Source organism: Cuculus canorus, chromosome 11 (genome assembly GCF_017976375.1).
Source record: "Cuculus canorus isolate bCucCan1 chromosome 11, bCucCan1.pri, whole genome shotgun sequence".
NCBI lineage: Eukaryota > Metazoa > Chordata > Aves > Cuculiformes > Cuculidae > Cuculus > Cuculus canorus.
This window is the reverse complement of record NC_071411.1, coordinates 2,618,951-2,639,723: the sequence shown is the minus strand read 5'-3', so window position 1 is coordinate 2,639,723 and position 20,773 is coordinate 2,618,951. Positions and strand designations below refer to the sequence as shown.

General features: G+C 43.3%; 1 protein-coding gene across 1 annotated transcript; it reads right to left on the bottom strand.

Annotated features, from left to right (window-relative positions):
* Positions 1-2: 2 nt before the first annotated feature.
* ITIH4 (inter-alpha-trypsin inhibitor heavy chain 4) lies at positions 3-20,173 on the bottom strand. Its single transcript, XM_054076546.1, has 21 exons — positions 20,033-20,173; positions 17,934-18,094; positions 17,402-17,506; positions 16,591-16,753; positions 16,377-16,487; positions 16,164-16,292; positions 15,216-15,332; positions 14,162-14,330; positions 13,077-13,193; positions 11,537-11,718; positions 10,577-10,759; positions 9,882-10,021; positions 9,101-9,255; positions 8,564-8,596; positions 8,210-8,266; positions 7,436-7,486; positions 6,846-6,959; positions 6,022-6,196; positions 4,425-4,579; positions 3,509-3,611; positions 3-2,967 (listed from the first exon to the last, which is right to left on the bottom strand). Exons 1-21 carry the CDS (start codon positions 20,105-20,107, stop codon positions 2,892-2,894), a joined length of 2,571 nt encoding a protein of 856 aa, XP_053932521.1. The 5' UTR covers positions 20,108-20,173; the 3' UTR covers positions 3-2,891.
* Between the last annotated feature and the right edge of the window lie 600 nt (positions 20,174-20,773).

Here is a 20,773-nt window from a genome sequence, read left to right as displayed (position 1 = left end):
TTTTCTACTGGAAGACATTATAAGGTGTTAGTTCTAAGCAGAAAAATAAGTAGAATTCTTCTTTACTTTGAATTTTCTTTTAATCAAATCAGCCACAACAAGGCAATTGGGGTTTCACATGGCAAAGTAGAAAATTTCCCTGCTGTTACATGGTGAAAAGAGAAAGTCTGTGTGTGGGAAACTGGAATGCACGCACACAGGGAAATAGGAGTGTTGTGGGAAAAACAGAGGTGGAAAAAGACGAGATGGGTTAAATTGAAAGAGCAAAGGTAATGCTGAACAAAAATGCAACAGAAAACTCAAAGAGGAAAGAAATAGAGAAAAATTACACCGGCTGTTAAATTTATGAGACAGATGGTTCTTCTCCAGGAACAAAATTATGTACTAAAAGCAGAAGTTTTGTAGGACAACAACAAAAACCCCAATTCTTGGAGAGGATGGGGGAGGCAGGGGCGGCACCCTGGCTGGACATTCTGCCTGCTAAATTCAAACAAAAATGATGAAAGATAACAGTAGGTTCTACAAAAAGTAACAAGTTACTCATCTAATAAGTTGCTGAAAACGAAGAAGGTAGGCAGAGAAACAGGAAGAAGTGAGAGAAGACCAGAAAATCAAACCCAGTAAGATTAAGTTTACACAGTTGTGAATTTTTATTCTAAAATAATTAATTGGGTGGAATAAAATCAAATAAGGCAATGATCCACTCTGGCTCCTGAGATAGGAGCTGTGGGACTGCCCGTCAGGGCTGGTCCTTGTACTTGCTCCATCAAAATCACTCTTGAGCAAGGGAAGGGAGCAAAGCAAGTCGGAGCCCACCAGAACTCTCTTCAGGGCTTAGAAAGAACAGGAGGAGAATGACTAAACAACAAATTAAGATACAATTCAAGTGAAAAAGAGAGGAACAGAGCCTCTTTAAGGAATGGAAAGCACCTGTGCAGAGGGGAAGCAGTGCTGCGCAATGGATTTGGGAGTTGTGGTAGCCCAGCACATCAGTGGCATGGAGCAGGCACAGAACAGGCAGACATCCCTGCGGGCGCAGCTCTTTTGAGGCAGTAGAGGCTCCATCAGCCGGGAGGGACTGCAAGAGCAGCCCCTGTGCAGCTCTGGGCACAGCACCTCAATGCCGCGTGGACAAATGGATGCAATCCAAAGAGGAGGAAAAGCTTTGCAGAGACATTGTAGGAAGTGTGGAAAAACCCAACTGCGTAAGAAGTCGCTGTGACGAAGGCTGATGTCTGATTTTTTTTTTTCCCTGTCTGTCATGGTTAGCAAGATCTGCTTCTTTGCAGCAAGGGAGAATTGTGTTAAAAGAGCAACAGGCTGCCTGGGGTCCTTGGGGAGCCAAGGATGGTCCACACACACTTGAGCCTCGCTTGAAGCAGAGGAGACCAAGTGAAATAAGCCCCCCAGCCATGTCTTGCTGCTCCCTATTTTGGTGCTCTTTGCTGCCCCTGCAGTGAGCAGGCAGCTGCAGGAGGCAGCAACTGAAAGCCGCAAGTCCTCTGATAAAACCCAGCATCGACCGCACGTAATTCAAGTACCAGGTTCATTTATACTGGAAGGAATCCCCTGCTTTTCACATCGGTAATCGTGTTTATGGTGTTGCAAAGCAAGCAATCTGGTGTTTGCAGGTTCCAGATTCCACACTGTCTGTCATGTCATTTGTCCAGCCAGATCTGCATCCCCAAACCTGCATCTTGCAAGTACAAGCAAGTCACACAAATATCTCATGGCACCATGTCTACACAGTTCTTTTAAGAAACAGACTTCTAATTATATAGTTTGCTTTCTCTTACTGACTTTGGAAAGAAATTGCTTCTCCTTTAGAACACTGCTTTAATATAATAAGGTTTTCCCAGTTATGTGCTGTTGGCAGGATATAAAGCAACTTTGTTAAACCTGCTACAAGTGCTGGCATATTGATGGGTTCAAAGATGCACAGGAACTGAAATTCTAACACACAAAATAATTTCAGAATTAAAATTTCTGAAAAACCCTGAAGACTGCAACTAAAATTGCATTCCAGAGGCAGAGGCTTCCCCCTGTACCATCCTTACCTCCCTGCGTGTTCTTTGGAGCTGTTCATTATTTGTAAAACATCTTCCACTGTTTGCAAAACGTTATAGGGAATGGTGCCAATAAAAAAGCTGCTGAATTTCAGGGTTGAAACGCTGCCGGAGGGCTGTTTCGCAACAATTCAGTGTCTGTGTTGCAGAGGTTTTTAAAGCAGAGCCTCAGAAACTTTGCAGCACTGGATGGGACGGCAGCCAGTGTGGGCTCTGCGTGGGCTAATTTCATCTCCAAAGAAGAGATGGTGTCTCTGCCCATGGCAGAGGGTTTGGAACTGAATGACCTTTAAGCTCCCTTCCAACCCAAACCATTCTATGAACCCTAATAGAGCAAGGGTGCTTTTTGTCCATGAAACGAAACGTGAGGGAAATGGTGAACTAGTACTGCTTTGAACTTTGTACTGTGCTCACCAAACACGTAACTCACCATTTGTAACTGGGTAGAGAGTGCATATCTTAGAACTATCTGTTACTGCTTTTGTGACGTTTGTGGGATTGGGTGATGCCGCTCCTTATTTTTGGAAACCTGAGTCTCTGTGTCCATACCAAACTGTGAGCTGACAATGGCAGTTTTATTTAGTTCATTCATATAAATCTTCAACACCAGAACCAGACTGAATATTATAAACCTTTTTAAATTAATAAACAACAAGCAAGTATGTTCTCATCTTGAAAGCATAATTATTTTGAGGTAAAATATTTGCGACATTTGTCTCTAGTAACAAGTAAGAGCTTAACTGTGTGGGTTTCCTGATGGAGAAATTATAAAAAATATTTGTAAGAACATCATTTGCATAGTTTTCTTTCCCAGAATACTCTTTTCTAGGGAGTTACATCTATTGCCCAGCAGGAAACAGGATGACTGGTGGACTCAAGCCTGTAATCTTTCCTGTATTGCCTGAAACAGAATCAAAACAAGAAAAACTTGTGATAAAATAACCAAAGGGCAGGCCTAGAATCAACCTCACGTTTGCAGATGGTTCCAGGAGCCTGAGGGACTGAGCATGGGCAGAGCTGGCACCTCGGGGACGGGGACACACGGGGACAGCGAGCAGAAGCAGCACTCACAGCATTCCATCCACATCACAGACACTTGCTGACAGCAATCCAGCTGAGGAGACACCCTCCTTCCAGCCACGCCAACGAAGCAGCAGAACCTTACTTTATTTGGCATTTTTTTTATGCAAACTGTAGTGCCAGGGTATAATTTCCCCCTCTATGAAATAGGAGCCTTGAGCCCTGTAGCATCATCACTTAACAAGCAACAAATTCAAGCTGTCAGGGAAAAATTCGAGCACAAGGGCCTGTTATTTACACCAAATAGATGTATTCCTAAGGGAAAACAGTCCCTTCGCTTGACTTCTTTTGATCTCTAGTGTTAGCTGATAAAATACCCATCAAAGCACAGACATCGCTGACCCTTCTTCCACGTGTGTTACCTGGTAACTTTGTGCTCAGATCCAGACATAGTCAGGAGTCTTTCGCCAGCTCTTGGATTGATGTTGGGATTATCCTCAAATTGTGCTTTTGAATAAAATTGACCTAAGCAACAGGCACACAAGTTAGTTAAAAACACAAAACGTCTGTGTTGTTCATTTAACTCAAATGGTAGCACTAACACATGGCAAGCAGCTGTCTGCCTCCGAAAGCAAGCAAACAAATAAACCACACTCAAATCTCCCTTAGAAAGGGAGAAAATTCCCTTGTTTCAGCTCTCCTCCAGACAGGCTGTCACCTTTTTTTTGATGGTTTTCGAATATGCAGCTTTTCTGTTATTGAAAAGTTTTTGAAACAGCTCCAACTTCAGTCCCACTGGGATTTTTGGAGTTGGGATGTTCAGCTGGCTTTCATTTTCCAGCCCTGACTGTTTACCATTTCAGCTCCATTATTTATAGCCCATTACTTGACATCAAATGAATTTGCTGTGTAAATTATGTCGCTCCACAACACTGCTGAGGTTATGCCAAACTACTATTTTAGTCATTTTACTGTTTTCTAACCCCGTAGTCATCTATTTAGGCTTGTACCACCGGTGAGCAGAGGAGCGTTCTGTTATGTCTCAAGGGGAAGACCTCCCCTCCTCGCAGAGTGGGGCTGGATTGCTGTGCAGTAAAAGGCAATGTTAGATGTCTAAAAGTAATAAATTCAATGTAAAGTTTCCCTGTCCTCCCGAATTTCAGCATTCCGGCTGCCTCGCCTGCCCACTGATTTCCACAAGAGCTTGTCAGCACACAGGGAAGTAAAATCTGAATAAAAGCTTCTGATGTGGCTCAAAGGAAAGCACTGTGATTGCATTGCAGGAGCTTAGTTACGAGATCATCCTTCTCTGCTGTATACATCCATAATGATACATACCCAGAACTCCGCTGACTTTGTCAGAAAACCGGTCGATATTCAAGAAATACAGCCCAAGGAAGTCATCATGGTACTTTACAAAGGAAACTTTTACTGTGACTGTATCAGACAACGATGCTGTAATGCTCCTTTCCTTTTCAACTGAGACTCTCAGCCTAGAAAGAAAATTATGACATTATTTCCAAGAAGAATATGAAGAGAGTATATGTATTTAACGAGCTGAAGTTAATTAAATAAACTAATCTAATTTTTGCATATTTTTCTCTTCACAACTGCATTTTTCATGATGTGTTAGTGGCTCTTTTGAAGCTAGAAAATATTAAGTAACGGATCTTTTCTCTCTGTGCTGCACAGCAGGTCTTTCCCGTATCAGGTTACATGCAAATACACCAAAAGAGAACAACTTTTTGCTGGTAAAAACACCTTTTTAGCCATAATGACAGGAAATGCTTGGACGGATAAAAAAAGAGAAAGATTTTTTTGTTGTTTTTTTACAAAAAGATAAGGTAGACTAGATAAAATAGTTCTGTCCATTTTGTGAACAAGTCAAATCCATTTTTCTTGGTGATTTCACAAGTTTTTTCAGACCCCACCTTTCCTCTAGCCGCGAATCTTGCTGATGCCAGGTGGGATTGCAGAGCACAAACATCGCTGTCATTTTTTTCCCTTGTGGTTCAGGTGAGACAAAAGCCCCCCCCATGCGCTGCTGTACAGACACTGTGGGTGCGGGGGCTGGTTTGGAGCAGGAGGAGAATTCTGCTCGGCAGACGAGAAATTACAGCCAGGCATGAATCCAGCATGTCCTTGGCTCCGTTTGGGTTACAAAAATAGTTGAAAACGGTTGTTTTAGGGCAGTCTAGAACTGCCCGTAAGGGAGGGAGTGCTGTGTCCTGCCTACCCCAGGCCAACAGCAGATCCTCACAGAGGTTTATTCCAGTAAGGCAGAAAAAAAAGCTGGTGGAATGAGATAATTTCATCTCTTTCTTGAGCTACAAAAGGATTCTACTCAAACTAGTCAGACAAATGATGCCTATCCTTAAAGGCATCATTTCTCCAACAGTGGGTGTTTACTTACAGACAGCTATTCCAACACTTTATGCCTTCCCTTAAAAATTGTCAGCTACACAGACATGAGTTATAGCTAAAACTGAGACGAACGAAAAAAACTCAGCCTTTGTGGAGCCTGTGAGGTACAAAAAGAGGTGGTAAATGTCAAAGACATCACTTCCTGCGGGTGGAGGAACACCAAGTGCCTGGTGGCAGCCAGCACGGAGATGGCACCGGGGCTGCCGCGCCACAGACGGTCCTTTTCTTTGGAAGATCAATATTCTGCCTTTGTGGTGGAAGCAGAAAGGCAGGCTGGTGGGGTGGTTGTTTTGATTCTCTTACACAGGCACAGAGAATTAAAATCAAATCATTTTTTTATTCTCTGTATTTCAAATGGGGGATTGCGAAGGTGCCCTGCTTACACTCAAGGGGGTTTACTCACCAGATAAGGACACCTGGAAGCACCTCAGAAAAATATCAAAGTGGAGGCCTGAATGAAAGAGGTCTGACACATCTGTGAGTCTGCGAAAGGATGCAGTAACGTTCTTACCCCTGAATGGTGGAGGTGGCTGACTCTGTCCATGGCAGCCGAGTGCTCTTGTTAGCGTGGGTTAGGAGGATTTCATCCGTGGAGACGTGGATTCGTGCGGGGGGATTCATGTAATTCATCTCAAACTGCACAAAGCGATTTATTCGGTCTCCAAGTTTCCCCACCACAACGAGTCCTTTAACAGCATTGAGACAACTTTCAAGTGGCTTTGCTTTTCAGGTAGGTGTGATTTTAATAAAACTGCTTCAGCTTTGTTGCTTGAAACAACTTCAGGGTCTCAAATCTAGTTTTGGGAGGTGCAGTACCCCAGATTTCAGCTCCATGTGCTCCAGCTGGGGGTCACCGGACTCTGTTTATCCCCTTGTTGCTACCTCCTCTCACAGAGGGGCCTCTGCTCCATAACCAGAGCAGCCGACAAACAGCACCTGCGGCCACAGTTGCTCTGAGTGCAGGGACGCAGCAAAACTGTGGCATGTTAACAGCCTGTATCTTTCTGTTAGCATGTAGGGAACGTGGGGTTTAAGGTCTCTGCATCCTAGAAGCCCCCAGGGGCTGTGGGGGGGAAGCTGAAAGGCTGTGGATGTGAGACCAGGAGGAGAAGGAGCTGCCCCACAACCAGGTCTGTGAGAAGTGCCCTCAACGGCTGCACAGTGAGTGTTAGCATGGTAAGGAAAAATTAACTACAGCCTCTCCGATCAGTGCAAGGAGGCAGGTATGATATGTCCCTTCCCAAAAAAGGGGTTATTCCCAAAGACACCAACTGCTCTCGTAGACCAAAGTGACTCTCTTTGTCCTTGGTGTCAGAGGTAATGTAGCTCACTCACCTTGCTCCGGATCGGTCAGTAGGTGGACAGAGGACTGTGCTTTTCCGTCAATATTTAAACAGATTATTTCATTTTGTTTGGGTAATTGCAGGAGAAGCTGTGGATATTCAATAGCTGAAAAGCCAGAAGAACAATGTTAGCATGCAAGAAAAGTCTAGCCTCTGCCCTTTGGATAGGCACAGCGAAACTGCTTAATCAATTTATACCTAAAACATCAGTTACAGCTTTTATAAAATAGAATGATGGAAGCAATTACTGAAAAGCACACCCAGACACGGCATCTTGATACGAATGGAAGCAACAGATTTTTAAACTTGGAGTTTATTGAGGATGATGAGCCCCCAAAAAGACCTGAGGCTGAGGATTTGTTGTATTTTATTTCTGTTGATATATTTATCCTCGAGCTAGAGAGGCTTTTCCATGGGATATGGGAATTTATTTCACTTTTATGGAAAGAACCAGCCAAGGCACGAAGAGGTAAAGGGTTTTCATAGAGTTGATGCAGTCAGAAAAAATCACTATTGTATGCAAAACCTGAATATTACACTTATATTAATTATTAAAATGGGACTAGTATATGCATTACTTACCAAGAGGTTGTGCTCTCATTCTGTCTCTCTTTAAGTCTATTAGCCTAAAAGCTGAAATACTTAGAATTAGTAAGAAGAGTTTAATGAAGCATTTTTCTTCAAGTTGGCAAATTACCCAGGAAGAATACTGTGACAGAAGCCTTTTTAGCAGAGCTCTTCACTGACTTCTATGGAGACCTTTGCTTAAAACAAGATGTGGCCATGGGGGAAAGGACCATAGCGTCTAGTGCCTGTTTTAGGATTTGCCGTGGCACCAGAACACCCTCAGCCTGAGCTGAGGGAGGGTTTAGAGCTGTGTTTTCAGTGGCCGCTACGCAGTATGGAACCCAGTACGCCCACCCAGCTCCTCTTGCTGTGGTGATGAATAACTACCTAGTGACAACATGTTCTTGTTGCTGCCAGATCGGGGCTTGGAGGACCATCAACCTGAAATAAAAGGTTTTTTCAACATTTCATCGAGCTTTGAGGGAAGGGCAGCACCAAGCCCTGTGCTCCCCCCCGAGCAGGTCAGGATGGTCATTGGGCTTTGCTTCTGGTTGGGGAGTTTCCTGCTCTTAAATTCCCCAGGACCACTTTGAAACCTTCAGAGAAGAGGGCAGCATTACACCTCCCACAATACATTTCTGTGAAAGAAGTAGAGCGAATCCAAGGCTCTCCTCACCTGTAAAAGCATTGCTATCGTGATATATTACATTGCTGAGATAAGCAGATTAATAATGCTGGAAGTGTGACATTAATATTCAAACAGATCTCCAGAAAGAGAGAAAAAAATACCTAAATCATCTTCAGGCGTCATTGCAAAATATCTTGATCTGAATTTTTTGAGAGATGCTTTGCACATAGTAGGAAGAAGCAGAAAACATCATTAGCATCGTTTCCTCAATGAAATATTTCTGCTCTAGAGTAAAGACGGTTTTGGCCCTCATGACTTTATGAATGGAAGATTTTCTGTCTTTGACCATGTTATCCACCCAAACCCTGCACAGACCTTGGCAATCATTGCTTATGTTTTGCTTCCCATAGTTTCCCAAATCTCAGATACACCCCTCTGTAGAATAACTATCACATTTCCTTTTTCATTAGAGACTGTTATTGAAATACACAAATGGAAAAGAAGAAAATACTTACCTGTTCCTGGAATAATTCTGGGTTTCTCATTATCTGACACAAGGAAGAAGGACAGATTAGTGTCATACAGTCAACACTAAATGAGTTTACCCTTGTGCAGACCAGAAACCTGGGACAAGGGAGTGCTGGGCTTCACCTGATGAGCTTTTTTTGTGTTTAAGGACAAGTAGATAGAACACATGCAAGACTCCTAGCAATGACACGATTTCCTCCCATTTTTCCACTTCAGTGCTCCAGAGAAAAGCGCAGCAACCCTTTGCAGTGGCAGGGATGCTGAGTAACAACTGTTAAATCACTTTTAGTTAATATTTAAACAAATTATTTCCCATTTCAATAGTAGAACCCATTTCAACACTTCGCCTTGTGAAAATATGCTGTATGCTTTATTTGGAAGGGAAGGTAATCCTTGAACCTCTGTCTCCGATGGGGCTTATTACCGTGTCACATCTCTATAAAATGAACCTACACTGGAGGCTGAACAGCAATTCATCAGACACAGCAGCATATTTCAGGGGGGCTTTTCCATGCTCCATTTACCAGCTTCGGTGGGTTTGTTCGCCAGCTCCGTCTGCTGCTCACCAGTGGGTTTGGTGACCACCATGGAAGTGAGGGGCGTAACGAAGTTGTGCTGCAGAGACAGCTCTAGGGCTTGTGCCTCCAGGGCTTTCTGGTCCTCTTCTTGTGCTGAAATACTAAAGAGTGTGTTAAGGATGAAGAAATAACATATAGAGACTATGAGAAGGTCATCTTTAAATTCTTTTTCATCCTAGCTGTGTCTTAACTGATGTTTTTTTATTATTGAAGCATGAGTAGCCTTATTGGGATAACAGCCATTCATGTGCTTGAAATTACGGAGACGGTTAATCGTTCACAACATTGGAGCTTATGTATGGTTCAAATACATAAAAATAATAAAAACACAATCTCTGAAATGACTTATGGATTTATTGGTTTTTTTGCTGGCTATTGTCATTCACCTGTCTACAGACAATATCTCTGGATGCGGAACAACAGCTCAACAGAACCCATGCAATGAAAATCTATTTCATAATAATGTCATAAAGGACATTTTATGTTATGCTTTTGTATGTGTATATACATCTATATACACACCTTTAATGACACAGCTCTAACAAACTGAAAGGCACCTCATGTTCCTCAAACAGTAATGTAATATCCTTCCAGCATACTATGTTTTTAGTACTATCTGCCAAAATATTTCTGGGTTTTTGTGTTTTCCAGTCATATAATTTGTGATTAAGTAATTTGTGTTTTAAGAAGTTATACATTCATAATATGAAACGTGAAAATATCTTACGATTTTTCCAGAAGCTGTTGAATGGTTAAATAAGCCCATAGTCTCTCTATGAAATTTCCAAAGATATAACTTTGATTTTTAAATACTTGCTCCTTCTCCTTGACATATGCTTCTTCTTTAAGAGTCAAGTCACTAGCATGCTGAAGTGGGAGAAAACCGACCATGAAAAGCACAGTTCCAGATTTTTTTTATAGTCACATTATTAGACTTGAAAGAACATCTTTCGGTGCCAAGGTGCCCTTTTTGTCCTTCAATTTTGTCTTTTCCCATGGGAAAATGCAACTCCAAACTACCAAAGCAGAGCATATTTTGGACGTTTATTTCTGGACTAGAAACAATGTTGACAAAAGGATGTAACGGAATTGGTCTGCTTCAATATTGGAGATGAATAATTCAGATCTCCTTCTTCATTCTAAAAATACAAACCAGTTTCCTAAAAATGCTTGGCCAAAATATCGTATTTTTGAAAGGATTAAAATTGCTCTTTTCTTATTTGTGAATATGTGTCAAGGTTTATATTTTGTAGCAAATTCAGGAGGGGGAAATTATTTGAATTACCAAATATTTTCCAAAAAAGGGAAAACAGCTGAATGCCCAAATATAGAGAACACACATTGCACACAAAAAGTCTCCTATTGCACCACAAGAGACAGAAGGGAGACATGTTTTTCACAGTTAGTAAATTAAACACTTACCGACTGTGCTTTAATTTCTACTGGCAAGACATCAAGATCGTTCTTAATTTTTCCAGATACTATAATTTCAGATCCTTCAAAAAACAGCTTGAAATTGTTCTTAGTTAATCCCTCAACGGCATTTTCTGGATACTGCATTTCAATTTGCATTAATATTGGGGTAGCCACCTCTTCATAAAAGCCCTAAAGAGGGAGAGAGAAAGAGAGAGAAAGAGAGAGAAAAAGAGAGAAAGAGAAAGAAAAAGAGAGAGAGAGAGAGAGAGTGTACACAAATGATTGCGAAATTATGCAAAGCAATATGCTGAGTATCTAAAACCCCCTTAAAAAGAATCCTCATGGTCACCATCCCACCCAGCTCGGTGTTTTACTTTAGCCACTTTTCACATCTGTTTTTTCAAATCTGACTAATCCAGAGGATTAATCTTTCTCTTTCAGGGCTGGGGCTGGTGTTAAGCAAATTCAGTCTCTTCGCACAGCCAAATCAGGCAGAAGTGGCTTCCCAAAGAAGAGGATGCCCCGCAAGTTATAACCCCTCTCCAGATGGACAGGAAAGTCCCAGGCTGGTGCTACTGCAGAGTCAGTTTGCCTGTAGGTACCTCAAGCTACCAGTTGTTTTTTAGGGAAGCCATTGCTAACAGCCTCCAATGACGGTACTTCAGAATGTTTGAAATTGGCTCAAGAGTAGTTTGCCCATCATCACCCACCCTGGACAATTTGTCTTTTTGCAGAGGTACAGAAATGTGAATTTCCAGGTTTGTCCAAGTGCAGCTGATTTGAGGATAACTTCACCTCTGAGTCATGGTTAGAGTACAAACCCCCAGACACCCCCCTCCCTCCCCAAAATTAACAGATAAACTCAAACCCAATTCTTCATCTCAGAAAATCTATAGCTTTCCTGCTAAGACTAAACATAAGCTGTAGCTGATAGATGGCTTTTCTGGCACATTCCTTAGACCTCACCTGGAGCTGCAAGGCTGCATCAGCGGTTTCGTATATACGCCGTGCTATTCCTCCATTGCTTAGGGCCATTTTCTCTAGAAACTTGTAGCCGACATCAAACCCAAAGCCAAGGCAGAAAAGAGCATATTTCCCATCGATTGCTTTTTTAATGTTTTCTTGAATTACTCCCACATTTGTCTCACCTGTAATTGAAACAAAAACATACCCTTGTTTGTTTGGGGTTTGGAAGTACAAAAAGACAGCAGCAAGTGTAAAGGAAAATTCTGCCTAAAGACTTTTTAGAAATAGTTCAGAATAAAACATTAACAATATATGGGGTGGAATTCCATTAGTTGAGTTGGAGATGAAAGCACCACTCTGCATTTGGTGTACCAGAACCTGATTCTCCCTCTTAGTGACCTTTACTAACTTCTACTCACAGTGTCATGGCTAAATACAAAATATTTTACAGGACTACAGGGGCTAGAAGAGGTTTTTAGGACAAAAGAGACACACACTACAAGTTAACAGTGCAAGGGATGGAAATGCTTGATCACGTATTGGAAAGACAAGTGCCATTGATAAAAATTACGTGTGTGAAATCAGAGAAGACTGTATTGGTTAATGGTTAATTCAGACAAACTGCAAATTAACTTTACCAGCCCCTGTCTGACAAAGGGGAAAGATTTTTCACATCATCGTTGGATGAGCTTCTCTATCAGCATTTCCAAGCAGGAACTGTCACTGCCTGTAGCAATATGATGGGAGAAGCTCCAAATTTGCCCTTTCAGCCTGTTTGGCCAAGGAAGGCAGAGTACACAGTCATGCTACACGTATTCACCTGGCATTCCGACTGATTTTTGCCAGCCTGTAGATGTGCATTAAAAAACCCAAACAAATGAACCACCCCAAAGCAGTGTGGATCACACGAACTGAAAGCAGACTGATTTGTTAGAGAGCTTAGAGCTGAATTAATATTGCTGTCCTCGGAGAGATGCTGGTGCCTCACAAAACTTAGACAAACTCCCGTTCAGAACAAGTGATATTGTGCTGAGTTATGATTCATTTAACCCAGTATTTCTATCTTGACCCTCTTGCTATCACAGCTGATCACTAGTTAAGAGCTAGTTAAGAGAATACAAAACAAGAGGCACCTTGAAAATATCTCAAGTCCGGGGCAAGGAGGGTGAAGACATATAAGCAATACCTCTCAAATGGGACCATATATAATATATGCAAAATGTCCATATTTCAGCTCTAAGTCCTTTACTTCCATGTTTCGTCTGTGCCCGGAGCATCTTCAACAATTCCCTTGAGTTTATAAACTAGGAAGCCAATGGTATCTAGCAAACCAGTTCCGAGCTAGACGGCACGCAGCCCTGGGCAGGCAGGCTCTGCCATCGCATCCAGAGCCCACTCATAACTGTCTTCTCTTGGACACAGATCCAGCGGCAGCCCAGCCTGCTTATACCAAAGTTCTTCTGAAACAGGCTCTCTGGGATGCAAGTGTAAAAGACAAAAAAAATCAGGAGAGAGAGAATTAAGGCTAATGTTTACTCACCAGAAGTGGGCTGGCCGTCTGTCAGCAAGATAATCATGGAGACGCTCCGTTCTGGCAGCCCCTCGGCTTTGTCCAGCAAGCTCACGGCAGTCAGCAGAGCACGATTGATATCTGTGCCTGTAATGAGAAAGCAGGCATTGCTCGCCTAAAAGGATAATCCTCTGAAGAAATCGGTGCACTTCATCTGCAAAGGCCCTGCAGAGTTGTTTAAGGTTTTCTGCAGGAAGCAATCTTTTAGAGAGGTGAGGGTTTAGGGGTTAAGCCTACTGGGATTAATTAGGGTGTATTATATTGCAGTGGTAGTGCTGGAGTATTCTTTCGGGATCATTTTCCACGCATATGTCATGGGAAATGCAAACATGTCTGAGCCATTAAAAAGTGCTTGAATAAACACACTGTCATCTACTAACCTACAGCTAAGAAATGGCTCTTAGCCCTATTCTAGAAGTCAAAAAGAGACAAGAACAGTTCGGCTTTATTATATTATCTCCTGGGATAAGAAAACTTAGGTAGATACCAGCAGCATAACGTTAACAATAGGTATAGCCTTTGTGTGCTAAAATAAATAACAAACCAAAGCACACTGCGTGATGCACCAAATGAAATGCTTCATGCCTGTTTTGACTATTTTGTTTCTGTAGCACAACTTACATGGGAGTACAACTTCGGATGCGTTTTATTTTGCAAGGGGACCCTTGATACTAGAAAAACAGAAAATAGCTGTGAAATGCTTGAGTGAATTACTATTTTTTCAGAAATAAAATCTGCTATTGGAAAGTTTTCATCCATCTCTGTTGTAAAAATCTGAACCAAAACTTGGTGGCTTGTGTGGTTCATAGATGTGGTCTCACCATGTCTCCCTACATCCACATCATAATGTAGTCAACACATTGATTCCCATAATCAGCCTTTCTATCCCACTCCTCACTCGTTAATATTAAAAATAATATATGAATTACTTGCTTTGTGAGCACTGATGGTAGTTCTGTAGCACTACATGACTAACAAAAATAATACTTTTTTTCTGAGCAAAATATAACATCGGGTGCCCATTTATGGTTACAGGTGTTGGTGGTGCCTGGTACCTCCACTAGCAGAAATGGTCTGCACAAATCCTGCAGCACTCGCCACGTTCTCTGCAGTGGCTTGCAGCAAAGAGCTCTTCCACTCCACCACTTTGTTGTTAAATGTGATAAAGCCAAAATGATCTTCTGGACGAAGATCTTGCAGAACTTTCAGCAGGGCATCCCTTGTCTGTTGCAAGGAAAAAAAAAACCCATCATTTTGAGCATTGCTACTTCACTGGCAGAACTGGGATTGGAATCGTAGTGTGATGCAGCAGCTTCCAGTACCTGAAGGGGCTACAAGAAAGCTGGGGAGGGACTGTTTACAAAGGCTTGGAGTGGTAGGATGATGGGCAATGGGTATAAACTGGAGAGGGGCAGATTTAGACTGGACATAAGGAGGAATTTCTTATAGCTGAGGGTGGGGAGGCCATGGCCCAGGTTGCCCAGAGCAGTGGGGGTTGCCCCATCCCTGGAGGGGTTCCAGGCCAGGTTGGATGGAGCTTGGAGCCCCTGATCCAGTGGAAGGTGTCCCTGCACATGGCAGAGCGTTGGGATTGGGTGGGCTTTAAGGTCTCTTTCAACCCAACCTATTCTATGATTCCATTCAAGATGCCTTTACTTAACCCTAATGCTATTTTTCAGGTTGACAGAATCAGAAATTCCCATTCAGTGGATTTACAGTCATTAAAAAACATCTATCAGGGCTGCAGAGGGATTGTCTGCTTTCTAGCAAAGCTACACACACAGTCATCGATGAAGGTAAAACAGACAAATTCATTATTTAAACTTCATCAAAGAAAACAGAAAAAAAAACCATTTTGCAGAGGTGGAGGCAGAAGAAGTGGTCTCTGCATCAAGGTATGATACCCATGAGAACAGCCACATCAGGCAAGTGTTACACTTTAATAGCTTAAATCTGTGCATACGTATTTTCAGGTATTTTGATCTGTCTGAAAGTTTCCCTGTGTACACAAGTGGAACGTGTTTCAGGAGTGAAATTCACAGTTGCTTCCTGGAGAGGTTGAGGTGTGTGACTGATTCAAGCAGCGGACAGTACTTTAAGGTAACTTACCTGTTCAATTTTCCTGCCTCCCATGGAGCCACTTCGATCTATAACAAAGATGACGTTTTTGGGAAACACTGGCATTTCGTGGGGTGCAAAGTAATGCACGAAATACCCATTGGTGATCTGAAACAGAGAGTGCGAAACATGCATAAAAGATAACAGATAAATGTTGCATCTTAACATTCTGGCATAGAAAGAAGTGGGTGGGGGTGTGTGCTCAGCTTTTAGTTTTTCTAGATAAGCCCAAAGCAAAGAACTGTTAAAATATATTCCTTAGCTGGAAGCAAGCCTGTCTGTATAGAGAAAATTCTAAAGGAACAGCACTCCTTACATCTCCCCAGACTGTATTGTTTTGGGATGGCTGTAAGAGCACCCCCTCTGCTCTGGAAGGGCAGAATGCAGCTGACCGAAGCCTGAAGTGCATCATCACCAAATCCATCTCGCTCTGCTTTCCCTTTCAAGACTTCAGTAGGAGACATTTACTTTTAAAGGCGATACAGTAAGCGACATACCCTATTCTCTAGTAAATGCATCAACCTATAAATACTTCTAAGTTCCTGCTCTCTTTCGCTATGCCTCAGTTCTCACAAAGAATAGAAGAAAACCAAGCAGTCATTTTAGTACTTACATAAATCACATTCCTCTCAACTTCATTTGCAAGAGGCCACAAACGCAATTTAGATTAGCCAAAATACACCCCCAAAAATGCAAAGAGATATCCAGAAAGTGGCAATGTAGATTTGGTATTGAAACAAAATTTGGAAGACTGATTTTTTTTTACGAATGAACAATTCTTGCAAAGCAAGACAGTCACCATCAGTTCCTGCTGACCCTGGATCAAGAGAAATAACTTTTCCTGTTACTCTTGGTGTTTCAAAGTAAATGTTATTTTTCTGATTGTGTTTCAGATGTATCTGTGATCTGAAAGCATTTCGATTTCTATTTCTTTTTTACCTGTATATCACCCGCAGTGGCACCTCTCTTTACATCATAGCGCACAACAAAATCACCATCCAGGAGGGTTTCATCGAGTTCAGGATTTATCTTCTGTTGATCTATAGTTGGCTTAAATAAAATATGAGCCTACAAAGCAAGGAGAAGTAAAGATTTAAAGGAAAATATCTTAAAGCTCCTGTTGGCAGTAATATCTGGCAGCTGTCGCTTTACCTTGGTTTCACTCTGCACTTTCGTGAGCGCCTCAGTTAACTCATTTGTCATGAAGGTGCTGTTTGCCTCCAAGAAGTTTATGCCTTGAGGCTCAAAGATGTGCACATCAATCTGGAAGCGGAGAAGTCATCAGTGTCAGCATCTCATAGGAATGACAGCCACGCCTGAGCAGTGCCGTGGTGCTCCCTGCAGAGCTCTCGCCAGGGCAGCTCACCTGGAAGCGCTTCACAAGCTGCCTCGGCCGGACCTTGATCAGCAGCTCAAACTTCCCCAGCTGCCTTTTCAGCAGCTCCTCATACATCAGCTCAAAAGTGACTTTGCTGGCAGCTGCAACACTGACGGAAACGTGAAACTGCTCCAGTTTCCTGCCTGTGATTCTAGGGGAGTGAGAACAGAGATTTACCTCCTGGCAAGGAAGGTTTGCGTGCGATGGCCAAAGTTTATGAACTGTGCTAAATAATTGAATAAGTAAAAAATATATAGTAGTAGTAAATCTTATCAAAGAGAATATTTTTTAACTTTGTGGGCAATATTGCATTACAGAAGTGTGCCACAGGTGCTGTGCCTGCGAGCTGAGAGGTGGAGCAGAAGCATCTCCAGGCTGGGATCACACAGGACTGAGACTGACTACATGGGAAGCACAGACTAAATATACCCCAAAAGCGTGATGTCTGCTCAAATGCTGTGGCCCTGTGTGCTTGAGGGGAAGCAGATTCAATGACTGAGCATCATTCCGGTCTGGCAAGCTGTTCCCATGTGATACCAAGTCCCAAGACAACACTAAACGTGATGCCTCCCCCTGAAGCCCATTGCAGGATCAGATATAAATCACATATATGCACACACACACGTGTCTACATATACATGTATATACACTCCCCACATCCCTCTCAACAGGAACTCAAGGCTGCTTTTCACATTTATACCCACTGAGAGGTGGCTGATTCCGGGGTTTAACCCACCCCCAGCTAAACAAGGAGCTGAGGAAGAGCATTGGAACAGCCTTACTCAGGATGGCAACATACTTGACGAGGCCAGCACTTTGCCCGCGTGAGACCGCAGTGTCATATTCCTTCTGAGCTGAAGCCTTCTCCTTTATTATTCCCAGGTATACTTTACCATCAATGGACCTGTTTGGTTTCCATAAAAATTAATTAATATTAGAAAGGAAAGAGCTGGGGAAAGAAGCAAGCAGAACACTGCACTCAGAGCATGAGCAGGGGACACTGTTGGGCTCTCTCATCCCTCCTTGTCCAGAAGGATGCCTGGGGCCACCACCACAACACAGCCCTCCACCTTGCAGGGTCTCAGAGAGACTGGAGCTGGATGAACACCACCACTGAGCACCACTGTCCCTCACCCCGTGCAGCAGGCAGCCTCGCCCCGGCTCTGGCCACTTTCTTTCTAGTTCGCTGCCTACATCTTTACTGCACAGAGCTTTTTGTGCAGTGTTCTCTGGAGCTCAGCACTTCCTAAGAAGAAAGATAACCCTTTCCATCCCTCCTAACCCCTAGAGATGCCTTCTTCACACCACAGGTAAGGAAGGACTGGTCCTACATGGAGAAGTTGGTGATGAAGGCTGTCTTGGGCAGCTCCACTTCAAAGGTTGCCTCTCTAGACTCGTTAGCTCGGTTGACAATTTTGCTGGTGATGATGGTGTGAGCAAATCGTGATGTGACCTTGCAGTCCACATGGAGGCTGTAGATTTCAATAGCGTGCTGGAAAAAAAGCAAACAGGCTGGAAAAGAAAGACTCAGGTTTTGCTTTTGAGCAGTTCTTACTTGGGTGATGCTATCAGGAAAGTTCAATGAGCAGTCAATGGTTAGAAGATCTGGGTGAGATCAGTGATGGTTTTGTGGTCACATACTTTGTACAGATTGACCACCTGCCTGTGCCTTATTCCCCTCTCTGCAGCCACGGCCACAGCCCCATGCAAAACCTGCAGCTACATCTGCATGAGGTCACTCCACAGAAGGCTTCACTCAATCCTTTTTCTGTGATCTTCTCTCCCTGGGGTGCTCTGAAGCAGCTGCTGTGTCACCCCAATACATCCCCTAAGATTAAACTCAGAAAAATCAGATGCGTCTTTAAGAGCTCAGCCCATGGAAAGAGACCTGCTGGCTTTTTGCGCGTCTATTTGCTCTCCCAGCTGTTCACTTTGCTGTATGTTTTTCAGCTTGGTGCCACGTCCCATATGATGTTCAGCAAATTCAAAACCCCGCGTGGGCCTCCAGCCCCTCGCTGGTTGCACAAGCAGGGATGCCCTTTGCGCACTCGTGTCTCTCCCAGCCTGGTGCTTCCAGTCCCACAGCACTCAAGGGAGGAGGGCACCGTCCTGGAGCTGCCTGGGAACACCCTGGCTAAATTGGGAACTGCCCGGAGCAGCTGCCTCTATAAGCACCCTCCGTTTGCATTTGGGATGTCTCTTTTAAAGGCCCTGCCTCTGTTTCAGCAGACACTCAGAAGGGTTGGTCTGGACATCACCATCTACACAGCAGTCCAGTAGTTTATTAAAATAAAAAAGCATCGAAGCAGAGCATCATACTTCTATTTTCACTTTTGGAGCCTCAGTGCCCACGGCGTGTTTAGAGGGGATGTTCTGACATGACTGAGGAGCCCCAAGCCATGGGGCAGCACAGGCACATGGTGTTCGTCACTGCCCATGGAACACCCTTCAGGCGCAGGAGGAGCTTGTCCCATTCAAAAATTACTCTGTGCAAAACACACCGAGCCGCCATGTGCGGAAGGGATGCTGTGGGGGCGAGGGGACGGGGACCTGCAGCCCCCACACTTGCCCTGCCCCAGCAGCATTTTAAGCTGCAACCGGCACGAATGAGCCCACGGCAGGTTGCAGCGTGATAAGGGTCACCACTGTGCTCGTGGTGGTGGAGTTGGAAGAGGAACCGCTCTGGGTCTGTACCTGAAAGCAGTGGGGAGCGATTCGCTGCAGCTTCCCAAGGCACCACAGGCTCATCCATCACACCCACAGCTTCTTGCAGGGTCCTCAGCCACCCCTGCGGCAGCCACAAGCCCCAGTCCTGCCTCCCAGAAACCCATCTACTTTTTGGTTGCATTTCACACTTTTCTGAATAGACACAACGGAGATAAAACCCTTACGAAATCAGACTTCCTCTGTTTCTCTGATATGGATATTTTTAAAACAATACTAGTCCGTGCACCCTTGAGATGATACAAAACACAATTTACTTCTCCAGATGGTACAAATAACTGTCTACTCCCCTCTTCTCAGTTCCATATAAATCATCAATGCCTTTCAGAGACATTCTGGCACTGCAATGGTCCTCATTTGGTCCTGCTGTAACAGCACTCTGTCAAGATCCAAACCTCATCCGGTGGCTGAAGGAGACCCATTGATCCCTCACATTTGATATTTTACATCCCTTGGGAACAGCATGATCAGACACATCTGCAAATATTCCCCTGCCACATTTATACTCTAACAGCCTAAACACATAACCAAAAAGGTCTTAAAAGGACCCAAAGCTCTGAAATCATGACTCCATATGGCTGCGGCTCCACAGGTGGTGGTTACCAGAGGGGTTACCTGCGTTACCTGGCTGCCTACCGCAATACCACCGCATCACCGAATGAGCAAACAAGATATTGTTAAAAAAAAATTAAAATAGAACGAATACCTTTTTTGCAATAGTTTCTGCTACTACTATGAGTGAGGAAAAGATCATCAGTGTGAGCAACGTTCTCTCCTCCATTTTGGAAAGACCAGATTTTTCAAATGAAATCTCAGTTTATCTTAATCAGTTAATGAGTAACTTGTACTTGGGGATATTATGTAGACTTTGAAGAGACCCAGAAACTTAATATTTACATATTAAACATAGGCAAAACTTGGACTTGGTTAACATTTATTTTTCCAACAGATATTGGCTGTTAAACTTTAGAATTTTAATGTTTCGTAATGCATATATTTAAGAAATCTTTATGTTTTCTTTTTAAAGTTAGATCTCACCATGGGATGTGAAACCCCGCGGGCTGATGAACTGGCCCTGTGCAACAAGCTTCACTTTTGGATGCGTAAATCTCTACCATATCCAACAGCAATAATTTGAAAGGACATAGCCTTAACATTACCTCAAACACTTCAGAGGTTTGGAGATTGCCAAGACACGTGAGATTTTACAGCTGGTAACCTCTTCAAACTTAACTGGCTGAAGAGAGGTGCAGAGTGGCCCTCTTGAAACACCCCCTTTTTGTTTCCTCCAACAATCCATAATCCTTGTTTGTCAAGCAGCAAAGTCACTTGTGGCTTGGCTTTAGCTAAACACTAAAACCAAAGTAATCAGACCTTGCACGTCTGGCTTTGTCCAAGCTGTGACATATCCATCTGGGGATTCTTTAACCTGTGCCCTCAGTGGGGC

Excerpts from the sequence above, each read along its gene's own strand:
- ITIH4 (XM_054076546.1), bottom strand. The coding sequence starts at position 20,107 with ATGGAGGAGAGAACGTTGCTCACACTGATGATCTTTTCCTCACTCATA. Across the intron at positions 16,754-17,401 it reads CAAAGTGCTGGCCTCGTCAA|AATCACAGGCAGGAAACTGG; the intron begins GTATGTTGCCAT and ends TCACTCCCCTAG. Across the intron at positions 8,267-8,563 it reads CAGAATTATTCCAGGAACAG|CATCTCTCAAAAAATTCAGA; the intron begins GTAAGTATTTTC and ends CTATGTGCAAAG.